This window comes from Leptidea sinapis, chromosome 23 (assembly GCF_905404315.1).
Source record: "Leptidea sinapis chromosome 23, ilLepSina1.1, whole genome shotgun sequence".
NCBI lineage: Eukaryota > Metazoa > Arthropoda > Insecta > Lepidoptera > Pieridae > Leptidea > Leptidea sinapis.
The window spans coordinates 2,275,691-2,289,538 of NC_066287.1; the positions used below are offsets into that span (position 1 = coordinate 2,275,691).

Genomic DNA, 13,848 nt, shown 5'->3' on the forward strand with positions numbered 1-13,848 from the left:
ATGCATGAAGCAATTTCAAATCTATACATACAGTATATAAAGTTTATTTAGTTAGAACGCGTTAATTTCCCGATAACCAGAACCGATACGACTTAGGGACCTAAAGCATAGATCATACTCTCAACTTAAAAGCAGGATGTACACGGGCAGTTGCCTCACCACGCTATGCCCCCTCTTATATAAATAAAAACCAGATTCATGAGCAATAGAAGGTCACAGGGTCCCAACGTTTTACAGTTCACGGCGCACAAAAGATTTAATACACTGTCTCAGCGGCTTACCTATTTCGAAATAGGCAGAAAAAGTGATCTTCCACAATATGTACATACGTCTTTTAAGGATTTTTTTTTAATGCACACAATAAGGAACCGTGAACTACAACAATACAGCAAGGGTTATGTGTTCCATACATAGTTTTTGTTAAAAACTATTCTCTATAAGATCTGTACGGCATCGCGGCGCACACTTTGTGAACCCTAGGCATACCACTTAGTGGTAGACTAAACCTCTAGTATTATTAATTAATATTGATTTTTAACAGACTTATAAAAAGGAAGAGGTTCTCAATTCGTCGGTAAGTTAAAAGTTTTTGTAAAGCAAGTTGGAAGAAAAAGCTTGCCGGAAAACTGCTTTACCAGCGTGTTAATGTTCCACCAAACTTTTTTTTTTATGGAATAGGAGGACAAACGAGCGTACGGGTCACCTGGTGTTAAGTGATCACTGCCGCCCACATTCTTCTGCAACACCAGAGGAATCACAAGAGCGTTGCCGGCCTTTAAGGAAGGTGTACGCGCTTTTCTTGAAGGTACCCATGTCGTATCGTCCTGGAAACACCGCACAAGGAAGCTCATTCCACAGCTTCGTGGTACGAGGAACAAAGCTCCTTAAAAACCGCACAACTACTATATTGAAATTGAAATATTACATTTAAATACACAAATTTTCAAAGGCAACGCGAGTTGTATTGTACATATTGTGTCGATATTTTGGACTTAAAAAGATGTGGACCTAAAGGCGTTTTACTATAAATTAAGTGTTAGAACATTTTCGGCACGCCACCCACCACAGAAGCCGGTGACGCTTCCAATGTCCTGTTACTCTGTCCCCAAGTACGCAGCTGACACGCCTATTATAAGCGCGCAACGGGATATGGGGACTAACTCTGATTGGTATTTTGTTTGTGTTATCTTTTCCTTAACCTCTAACACCTTTATCCTAGCAACTTACCCGTTACCTCCTGAATCGTGTTAAAATAATAGCAAATAATGCATGAACAATAATAAAGAATAAACTGCATAAGAATTAATTATCGTATATTGGATGCATCAACCTTAAGAGCTTGAAACTTATTGTTAACGAAACATCCTTACATATGAAAGGATGGTCGTGATTACTGTCATAATTAGTAATCACATCCAACAAATACAATCATCAGCCCATAATATCGTCAATATGAACAGTTTGAAAGAATACAAGAATTGAACGATCATACTATCATTTGTGTATATATGAAGGAGAACCAAAGTTACCCACGTAGCCCAGATGATTGCGAAACTGAAGTGGCAGTGGACAGGGCATATAGCTCGACGGATAGATGGCCGGTGGGACAGTAAAGTACTCGAATGGTGACTACGTAGCGGAAGACGAAGTGTTGACACTCCCCATCAAGATGGATTGATGATCTGGTCAATGTCGCCAGAATAGGCTGAGAGCAGCGCAGGACCGATCGTCATGGAGATCTACGGTCTTTTGTCCAGAGGACGTCTTCCGACTGAAATGATGATGATAATATGAAGCACTCACCGGTGGAGGCGTGCGTACGTGTGGCGGCTTCGTCACCGCCTTGGCGTCCGGTAGAAACTGACCGAACTCGGCCAACAAGTCCTCCTGATTCTCGAACAGTTTCGCCACCTGTACACAGTGAATACACTTTAACAGTCTAGCCGAGTTAGACATTATCAACATATAAATGTATTGTTAGACGTATAGTGAGGAGACACGTCATCTTGGAATCGATGACAAAACTCGTGTAGGTACTGTGAACTAGTATATGGGGAACCCCTACCCGTCTGGAAAGTCAACCCATTATTGTAATTTAGATTGGTATCTATTTAAATTATTAATTACATGTTAACTCTTTTTTGTAATTGATGTTAAAATTTCTATTTAAAAGTTTTTTCTATTTCAATTTCACCTCAGGTGCATAAAAATATCTACTTAAGTAAAAAAAAACTGGTCAACTGCAGATTATCTAAATAACCGACGGAAGAGCTAAAACAAAAAAATTTTTAAAGGTACAGACAATATCACTTCACACTATACTATGCTCTAGTCCGTGTTGTATCCGCCAACGGCGACCTCTGCTAATGGCTCCTGGCACGCGCTTGAAAGTGGCGGTATAATGTATATATACGAGGTGATCACCTGTGCGTACACCTCCTGCTCGGTCTGTTGCTTGGCGTGCGGCTCCTTGAGGTCCCGGTGGCCGCGCTGGTACGCGTGCAGTATCTCCAGGAACCGCTTGTACTTGTCCGGCTGGCGGGAGAACCGGGACTGCACAACATACGGATAATTTATTGTTCCTGTAAACTTCAGTTTATATTGAGCTTAGCGACGTTTAAGTTAAACACAAGCTTAACAATAATAGAAATAGGTAAACCCCATTTGCGACGTCGTAATAACACCGCTTGTCTTACCTTTGTCACTACAGAATTACATGACAAGGAGAAGTAAAGTTTAAAGTTGAAGTAAGTTTAAGACAGAATAAAATTAATAAACTATAAAGGTTTCAGCCGTTCATTCAAATTAAAATACTATAATTTAACTCGAGATAAGCGAAAAGATATTAATTATTACTCATTGTAAAACTTAAAAGTATAAGAAAAACAATCTAATAATAGTAAATAGTACGTGAGCGATTGCTTTGGCGAGTTTAAGGGGATTGCGGGACGATTTGCATGGGGGATAGGACCGCGCTTTCTATCGAAGTCCACAATCTTTCTGACGGGTGATATACTTAAGTTCAACCTTTTAGAAGTGTACCTATGTCTTAACTCGCGATTTGTATTTCAATTTGTGTGCATTGCTTTAAAATAAGAGTTTTATTAACAATAATTATAATAAATATGTAATTCATTAATTAATAATGAAGAACTTATAAGATAACGTTTTTTTAGTTTGGTGCTAGATGTAGAAAAATATATAGATCTACTTCAATTTTAAAAAGTCGTAACTTCTGCAGGATCTAGATCCGACACGTCAGCTACATGTTACTAGTAACATGTAGCTATTTATAATAATATAATAATAATATTGACACACTTTTCACACAAATAATATCTTGCCCCAAGTTAAGCATATATATTATGGGTTACAAGACAATGATATATTTAATACAATATACTTAAATATACATAAATACATTTAAACATCCATGACTCGGAAACAAACATTCATATTCATCATATAAATGCTTGCACCTACCGGGATTCGAACCCGGGACCTCTAGCTTAGTAGGTAGGATCGCTAACCACTCGGCTATACAGGTCGTCATATTCATATTTGCACGATAGTTCCACTTCGCCATGGGAGTGTGCAAAAAAGGCGTGCGCAATTCCAGGCATGCCAAGTAACTCTGGACTGTTGATCTTACTAATGATGGTATTTATATGGCGTTTGTATTTTATTAAGAAGTGTGTTCTAACCTTGATCTTGTTGACGTACTCGATGGCGTGGTTGAATTCGACCGGTTGACCCGCCGTCGTAGAGCCGTGCGAAGCGCCCGTGTTGGGTGGTCCACCTGTTATACACAATATTATTTGAAAACGAAAATCTTTGGCACACGTCTTTTAGTATTTGCCGCGACTTAATTACTACTTTTGGGCCGCTGGAGCAATAGACCTTAAATGGCGACCACGTTCCATAAGACGCATTGTTGGTACGCCTCCCCACGAGATGGACCGACGCGACGATCTGTCCAAGATCGCCGGAATAGGTTGTGTGAGGGCAACCCAGGACCGATCGTCATGGGGATCTTTTTGTAGGGACGCCATTGTTCAACAGTGGACGTCATCCGGCTGAATTTAATTACTTGTGATTGTTTTAACTTTGGTAAACTTACAATAAAATACCATGAGTATGACGAATTCTAATGATGGCCGACATATTAGATCCATAGACTATATACAATTCACTGTGTTGTATTATTCAAAATTTGATACAGTCTTTTAACATTTTTTAATTGATGACGGTGCTGGGGCGAATCATATTGTATTGACACAGAACAATGTCCATTGAAAAACTTCAGATATTATAATAAAGAAATAGTGTCCTAAGGAAGACGTACAAGTGGACGGTTAATAAAAATAACGATGTCCCTTTTTCTTTTAAATGCAAGAAACTTAATAAATACTCTATCAGCGGCGCCTTAAGTAATAAAATGGGCACTGGTGACCACTTATCATAAAGTCAATTCGTTAATTGGTGACAAACAATTGGTTCATTTAGATCTGCTGTCTTTAGTGTACTTCAGTAAATAATCACCAGACTATTATTGGCTACCATGCGTAAAAACCCCTATCACAAGATCGAGAACATAGTTGGTAATATATATGGGTCGGCCATCCCATTTTATGTTCAAAATTTATTATGTACACTTTTAACATTATAATATATCTTGCCAAACTTTAACAGTTTGTAAGCAAGTTATTACGCATAAAAACATTTTTATATGTATCTACTTAATTACTACTTACTTTAAACTAAACTATAAGTTAAGAGAGAATAAAAAGGAATCGATTTACCTAAGCTATCCTAAATTATTATGTTTCATTGATGAGTAGAATTGAACAGTAGTTGGTTAAGATTTATTCAATGCTATTCAACAGCGTATTTACTTGGAATACTCTTCAGCCACGCTAGGTATATCGTTTGCATATGCAACATCGATTTTATATTATATATACAAGCCATTCCCATCCGCTTCAAAAGGAAATAAATTTATGAAGGAACGTTGAAATTCGAAAAATAAGTAGCCATAATCCATCTAGGCTAAATTTCGAATGGTGGTGGTTTCATGTAGATACGATCAGTGGTTTAGGCGTGATTGAGCCTCAAACAAAGACCGTTTTCATTATATACATATAGATATAATACACAGAGATTTAGCTTACCACTTGTGTGATGTATGGCAGCCGCTTCAATCTGCTGGTGTGCCTGCGATATGTGGTGCAGGGTGTTAGCTGGCGTGGGGTTCACCGCCAGGTTGTGAACCACTTGACTGACCGATCTGCATGGGATTATACTCTTTAACATCCGTTCATAATAAAATTAAAATTATTTAAGTGTGAGGATGTGATCAGAACTTAAAAAAAGCAGCCAATAGTTTTATCATGGTTGTCAATCGGTAATTAATGTCATCATTGTGAAATGATTCAAAATTCAGCAATATCAAAATAAATTAATCGTTGCTTGCGGCGTCGTCCTGGGACGGGTCGTTGCATTAACAAGATAGGTCGAGGCCAGCGATGGCTGGTTCGTGAGACGTGCTTTCGAGCGGTTTGATCGTTTCGGACATCGATAACACTGGTTTTGTGCTGTCGATAAAACGTCTAACGTTGTTTATTTCTTGCAAAATATAATTTATTTAATAAAAAAAAATATTTATTTCATCAACACAGGCACACATTGCGTACATAAAAACACGAAACAATTTCATAAATAATACCTACTATGAAATTTAATTGTTATTTAAAAGAAATATTACGATTCTTGTCAAAACATTCCACCTTCGCACGACACGCCACAAGTTAGGATATCATCTCCACCATCTGGATGTATGACGGTCCTCCACAGTGCGCTTTTCAAGGAGATTTCTTCCACGTACTACAAAGCTGTGGAATGAGCTTCATTGTGCGGTGTTTCCAGAACGATACGACATGGGTACCTTCAAAAAAAGCGCGTACACCTTCCTTCAAGGCCGGCAACGTTCCTGTGATTCCTCTGGTGTTGCAAGAGAATGTGGGCGGCGGGGATCACTTGACACCAGGTGACCCGTACGCTCGTTTGTCCTCCTATTTCAAAAAAGATTTTAGGCAATGAGTATTAGAGTTCTTCTCCCCGTGTCAATTGCCCCTTTACGAACTGATGTAGTTTCATGACGTTTACCAAGTGTTGTTGCAATATTATGTTGTTTTGTATATATATTTATTTACCCTATGGTAAATAAATATATTATTTATATTTCTATCAAGTGGCGGAATACTACACAATAGAACAAAATATAGAGATGACCTGAAAAAAATAGTGGGGAACCGCCCAAGATTATGTGATTTGTGGGGTACTACCTATGTTCAGCAATTTCTTCGGGCTGTTGATAATTAAAAAAAATACAAGGTATACTTACTGTGGCACGGGCAATAAATGCACCAACTGTGTTTGGACTGTAGCGTGGTGTACGCCCAGTAGGACCCCGCTACCGTGCGTGGCGTGCTGAACATTGCCCACGGTGCCCACGTTGCCCACATTGGCCACGCTGCCCACGCCCAGGCCAGTGGGCGACGGCATCGAGACAGACACCTGAACACATTCGTCATAAGGCGAAGGGTAGACAGAAAACACGCAATCAAGGTGTTTTTAGACAAGTTCTGTGGTGAAAATATAGCATATGGAGCTATGCACACTACTTTATCCTGTTACACATACCCTTAAGTCTTACTTGTAGGTTGCTTGTGCTTTCTGTTGGTTAAAGTTAACACTCCAGAACTATTATGAACTACCAGTTTTCTTTGCAGTTAAACAAGTTTTTTCTCGGCATGATGCATTTGTTTAGTATACTACTCTCATAAAAGTTGTTTTTATAGCTTTTATTTTGTGTAGGTACATTTATTCAGATTAGTAAGCAATAATGAGGATTGTAAGCAAATAAACTGTTTGCGCCTGCTAAAATGTTACATTTTCGACGCAAGAATTTTTCAAATATAAGCTTTGTTTTTGTTACATAGGAGCCGTGAACTCATATCGCTCAAGGTCGCCGGCATTTAGTGTCGCCTTAAGGCACAAACAATCAATTCCAGCTCTAAAGATTGATGCATCCAATATACGATAATTTATATTTATACAATTTGTACTTTATTATTTTTTATGAAATATTTAATATTTAAAATGCTTTTAACTTTGAACACAATACATAATATATTGGATGAAAGCACCTTACAAACTAATTTGTTTTGTAATTGTAAAATACTCTAGTGATTGAAAAGAGTGGCCGTTAAGTTTCTTGTATGTTCTTCTCACGAGCTCTAATTTTTGCAAACATATGGTAGATTCAGAAATTTAATAGAAATATTTATATTGACGGTTCAAAAGCGCGTATACAAAGCGTAATTGAATAAAGATTATTTGAATTTGACTTTAAGGAATTCATTCATTACACACGGGAAGCTCTTAGTAATGATGAAGCTGTAAATATTTGAGTATTTATAAAAGAGTGGAAATTAGATTATGACCACTACTTCTCATAACCGCACAACTTTTCCGAAGTGGTGGTTAATCGTAAAACATGCATCTTTGACAATCATATAAGTGGCATGTTTTTGATCTTCATCAACAAAAATTTAGCGTTTCGAGTTTCGAGAAAATCCTGAACATTTTGAAGATTTTAATGGTACTCTCGTAAATAAATTACTGATAAGTAGACAATATATATATTAACACTATTATAATGTTATTATTAGATATATGAATTTAGAACCAAAAACAATACATATATTAACCTCGAGTTTTTTCTCTTCTATCGTGTGGTTAACACTTTCTTTTTTCTTCTAGAAGGTAATGTTATATTTGTGTAGCTGGAAGCATTCGCAAATAAATTGATGCATGTGAATGAAATTTTGTCAAAACCGAGGAGGAGAAAAAGCCTCAGGAAATCAAATCAAGGAATTTTGAAAAAAAAAAAAGGTTTATTGTTGTAGTAATGGAAACGCCAACAGCCAATTGTACAACATTAAACTATACAGCCACGAAGTCTTACAACTAAGGGGATATCCATAAATTACGTCACACAAGTTTCATGATTTTTTGACCACTCCCCTCCGACCTTGTCACGGCTAGTCACATTTGTGCTAGTGTGCTGCCACATTTATGAAATTAAAACAGCATTTTTCTGAATTAATTTTTGATTCCATTTTAATTATTTATCTATATGAAAAAACTATATGAAAATGAATAAAACATAAAAAAATATATATCATATTAATTGCAACATTAGTAGGTATGTAGTTTAAATTAGATGTTTAGAATACTTAGATATTTTTAAATAAATAAATAAATTTCGTTTATTTCAAAGATTACATATACATTTTTTTAGTGGTTGAGACTTCCCAGTAAGTTGTCTTAGGACACTTGTATTGGGAATATCCCGCAACTTCCTTAGCAGATACATTTTATTTAGTAAACAATATAGAAATAAACAGAAAAGATTAAAAACAAAATTTTACAATATACAATTGTGTGTGTATGTGTGTCGGTGTGTGTGCGTGAGTGAGTGTGTGTTTGAATTGGACCTTTAATTGGGTCCATCTATACAATGCGTGTGTTTGTCATGTCAGTCTAATCAGAAGATTTTCGACTTCATCATAAGCAAGACAAGTTAGCCAATTATTTAATTATATATAAGATATTAAATATTATATTTTGAAAAAATGTGGTTTCACAAACTACCCTCCTCTTGTCACACAATATCACACCAACTCCATCGCCTGCCTACCCCTAATGTGTGACGTAATTTATGGATGGCCCCAGACAGTAGTAACTTACAAAACAAATTAATTACCTGTCCATTGCTCTGTACTTCGATCTTATACCCTGGTGGTAGGAAAGTGTTGAACCCAACTATCAACTCCGGATGGCCCTTGAACAGGTTTGAAACTCGAGTGATGACTCCGGGCGTATCAATCCTGTTTACATGGTTATATTTTGTCAATAATTTATTCTATAGATATCATAAAAATCAATTAAATGGTGAGCAATCAGAATTATAATGCAGCCAAATTATTTTTCATTTTGTTCAAACGGTAATTGATGTCATCATGAGAAAACTAGACGTCGCATACAAAAAATTATTTTTATGGTCTTCCACAAATACGACTCGCCTGATGTTGAGAAAGACAGAGCGTTACCGGCCTTTTAGAAAAAAGGTACACGATTTTTTTAAGGTACCATGTCGTATCGTCCTGGAAACACCACAAAAGGAACCTCATTTCATAATTCGGATGTACGTGTAAGAAAGAAAGTTGAAAACCGCACTGGATAGAAACGCCAGTCTTGCAAGGTGCATGGTGGGGATGAAACGAACGCCGAAATATGTCCAGATGGTAGGGATGATATCCTATATAGTGCGAAGGTGAAATTCAGCGGCGAGAATAAGATCAAACTGTTCATTTTAAGATCTCGTATAATTCATACTGAACTATCATAGGTTATTACTTAAATTTTATGTATATTTATATGATAATGTAAGGAAAGGTTAATTATTAATTAAATCTTCTATTAATTATAAAATATATTTTATTTTTAGTTACATATTTTGAATATTATGTATATGTAAATTATTAGTATCATTATTAAACCCTAACCCCCTTATTCATAATGGTCCGCTAACTTTAAACAGCCGCTAAGGAGTGTTTTTTCTCATTCTGACTTAGGTCAATTGAAGAAGACAGAGTGAGAATTAGCAATGCTTTAAGTTAGCAGACTATTATGAATAAGGGGGTATAAAAGTAACGACGAGAGAAAAGTAGCATGCCTATCGCTGCCGTATGTTTGAGAGAAAGGGAAGCCAGAAAGACTGGCGTCGTCCTTAAAGAAGTAATAACTTCAAAAAACATGATTTCCCGCGAAAATAGCGCAAAATAATTATCGGTGATCAATGAAACGCTGTTCTTTAGATAGCTTTGTTAATGGAACCTTAAATTAAAGTCATAAAGTATAATATGCATTAACCGATGTTTTTAGGACAGTTCTAATTGTAAATCTTGTATGCGATATTGTATCAATAGTTATGGCTGACAAGGTTGGTGTACTCACGTTTGGCTCTTGAACTCCTTCATGATGTCCAGAAAGTCGTTGTAGACCTGGGGCTGCGCGTTGAACCTGTACTTGACCTGGTCGAGGTATGACAAGGCATCTTCCACCTTGAGCCGCTGGAAGGAAGCGGGAGCGGCCAGAGCGCTTGGAGACTGCCGCCCACATATGGGGGGCTGCACCAACTGTAACCATTGACACCATGTTACTGAGCGTTCTGTTTACATCGTCAATGATAGAACAATAATATTAATAGTGACAAGTCAGATTAATAATATGCAGCCAAATATTTTTTTCATTTTGTTCAAACGGTAATTAATATCATCATTATAAAACATTCGGCATATAGAATTCGTTTACATTTAAGTTGACATAATCGTGAAGCAAACGGGGGAGATTTTCCGATTATCTACACATATAAATAAAGTTGGAGTGTCTGTTTGCAATATTGAAATAACCGTTTTTTAACCGACTTCAAAAAAAGAGGAGGTTCTCAACTCGTCGGTATGTTATTTTTACCACATGTATTTGAATACATAAATACCGTACATACATCAAAATAACATTCTTTACAATTTTTGTCTGTCTGTCTGTTTGTTCTAGCTAATCTCTGAAATGGCTGGACCGGTAGCTGATGTAATAAGGAGTAACTTACTAAATTTGTGTATTAAAAACCTTAATACAAAAGTAAAACTAGGCAAACAATTGGAATTACTCGTTACGAATTGTGATTAATTATTATTATTATTACGAATTATGAGGTCGTAAAAAAACGTTGAACAAAACCCTTACAACGCGTTTTCCTATAACGCGGAACCACTACCGCGTTATAGAGAGAGATGTACCAGCTAAAATAGCAATACGCGGATAGATTGAGAAAATGTACACGTGTGACATTTTCTTATTTCTCTTTGATCAGTCACACATCAACTTATATTTCATTAAATTCAACGTTGCCAGTAAGATAAGAAATTAGCATAACATTGGGGCTGATAAGGTAAAAACACACACAATAATATTGATAATAATATAATTTGATACGGTTGTAAGCTGACTGATACACAATCGTTTGCACTTTATGCAATTGTTATTATCAGCTGTTGACTCTACAGTATTTCCAAACCGCGATATGTCTTGGGGTTAGGACCCCAAACTAGTAAGTACTTCAAAAATACGCTTAAAAGTAAGCAAATAGTATTTTTGAAGTGAAAACTTCTTTATTCGCGTTGGGCACTTTTTGGTAGGGGAAAAATATGTGTTCGCGTCACCTACATGCTCATGACTGGCGCACGCGATAAATTAGTAATTAAAAAACTATATATATAAATCTGAATTGCTGTTCGTTAGTCTCGCTAAAACTTGAGAACGGCTGGACCGATTTGGCAAATTTTGGTCTTGAATTATTTGTGAAAGTCGAGAGAAGGTTTATAAGGAATGAATAAATAGGAAAATGCTCGGAATTAACAACAAATTTGTTTTTCCTTTGATGTGTCCATACGTAATTTCTATAAGAGAATTTATTGACGCACGGTTTGACAGTTCTTCTGTGAAACAATTTCATTACGACAGCAGACAAATTCATAAAAAAACATTATTTTATTTATTATGTACAGAACAGCGTCTGTCAGCTAGTTAAAAAATAAATATAAATTTATATAGTTAGACACTTCTTGGATGGGCGGAATCTCGGGAGTACGTGCTGTGTATATATTCAATTTAATGGATTTAGTGAAAAGTTCAATGTGTATATACTGTGCATTGTTGAAATAGTGTTTTTGTTTGGTTAATATTATTATTTTGAAAATAAAATTAAGAAATTGTTTTTAAACATTATGTTATTTCAAATTTTTCAATTCTATCTGCAGTCTTTACAACTGCCAATTTCTTGTTGTACTTGGACCCTTTTTTAGGGTTCCAAACCAGAAGGGCAAGTAACAGGAGTCCTATTATTAAAACTCCACTGGCGGTCTGTCTGTCACGTGGCCGTATCTCACTAACCGTTACAGCAAGACAGCTGATATGTTGACGTGCGTTCTATTGCAACTATAGACTTTTGGCCTTACAAATAAACTTGGTATAAAGTTATAACTGAGAATAAACCAATAATATGCAAAAATGTTTACAAATAGACATTTTGATTATGATTGGTATTACGTTTCCCGCGTTAATTTGCGAGGCTGATTGACATTCGAAAACTTCAGAATTATCATTCTATTGATAGTGTTGTCAGCGAAGTCATCATTTTGCATATTCTTGGTTTATTCTCAGGTATAACTTTATACCAAGTTTATATTTGTAAGGCCGTAAGAATATACTAGAATATAGACGACCTGGCAGCGCGATAATGCGTGACCTTGACATAATAAATATGTGTCAATAGTGAATAAATACTACGGAGCTAATGCCAAGTTACGCTGACTGATTAAGACTTTTCAATTAAAATCGGCTACAGTAAGAACAGATTCGATTTCCTTTCCTATCTTGCTCCGCTATCTCCGGTAGAGACATTCTTCTCGCACGCTCTGTTGGTCTATACACTAGTATTCGAATATCGAATTCCAAATTAAAAATCTTAGATAATTTATACGTCTAGATAGTCTCTTGGTGTTAGCAGGCCAGGTTTATAAGTATGTTAATTTTATTTTTACTTTATTTTAGTGAGCATTCATTGCTGAAAATAGAGGCTTACAGTTTGCCGCTATTTATTGATGAGTGTTCACAATCGTCACAGTTTTTCTAGACGTATAAATTATCTAAGTTGAAAACAATGTATCGTTTTATGAACATTTAGAAAGTCCAGTGTCATATCTCGATCTTGTCCATTTTTTGGATCTCGAGAGCTAACCTCGAGGCGTCTGCAAGATATAAAGTTCTGCAAGAATCAATAGAAGAATTTCGGTTCTGTCTATTGGTGTAATTGGTGTAATTGGCGTTTACCTATCACTTATGATATTATATTGCAAATATTTAAAATAAAAAATATTGGTAGCGAATTTCATTTTGTCATGGGAGAAACGGATAAATGAGCGAACAGGTCAGCGGATATTAACCGATCACCGCCGCCCACATTCTCTTGCAACACATAGGAATCACAAGAGCGTTGCCGGCTTTTTAGAAAGTTTTACCCGCTTTTTTTAAGGTAGAATCGAAAACACCGCGCAAGCGTTCCGTTCATTGTACAGTTTGGCCGTACCTACGCGGGCAGAGAATTCCTTGAGATCCGTATTGTGGAGTAATTAGTTATAGATTGTGAGGAAGTTTCGTATGAATTTTGTGGCGTGTCGTTTGAAGAGGCAATTAAGGAATCAGAAAATATATACACATATACAGACAAATCACTTAGCAACAAGTAAGCCTAATTTATGTACTAATTTGACCCCTCTTTTTTATTGTACGTAGAGATTTTATTTGATTATTAAGAACTTCGTTAATTCATTTTAAGAAGACACATATTTTAATAGCGTGCAATTTATACAATTTATTTTATGGAATAGGACAAACGAGCGTACGGGTCACCTGTTGTTAAGTGATCACCGCCGACCACAATCTCTTGGAACACCAGAGGAATCACAGCAGCGTTGCCGGCCTTTAAGGAAGGTGTACGCGCTTTTTTTGAAGGTACCCATGTCGTATCGTCCCGGAAACACCGCACAAGGAAGTTCATTCAACAGCTTTGTGGTACGTGGAAGAAAGCTCCTTGAAAACCGCACTGTGGAGGACCGCCACACATCCAGATGGTGGGGATGATATCCTAACTTGTGGCGTGTC

General features: G+C 36.5%; 1 protein-coding gene across 8 annotated transcripts in view; it reads right to left on the reverse strand.

The window, feature by feature from the left end:
• The window catches only part of LOC126971332 (paired amphipathic helix protein Sin3a), a 63,882-nt gene that overhangs the window by 22,290 nt on the left and 27,744 nt on the right, over nt 1-13,848 (reverse strand). For all 8 annotated transcript variants that reach the window (XM_050817576.1, XM_050817578.1, XM_050817580.1 and 5 more), the window contains exons 5-11: nt 10,084-10,265; nt 8,831-8,954; nt 6,404-6,576; nt 5,172-5,287; nt 3,705-3,799; nt 2,425-2,553; nt 1,804-1,911 (exon numbers count right to left, since the gene is read on the reverse strand). In XM_050817576.1, the coding sequence (XP_050673533.1) occupies nt 1,804-1,911; nt 2,425-2,553; nt 3,705-3,799; nt 5,172-5,287; nt 6,404-6,576; nt 8,831-8,954; nt 10,084-10,265 (927 nt within the window). The remainder of the gene's footprint in view (nt 1-1,803; nt 1,912-2,424; nt 2,554-3,704; nt 3,800-5,171; nt 5,288-6,403; nt 6,577-8,830; nt 8,955-10,083; nt 10,266-13,848) is intronic.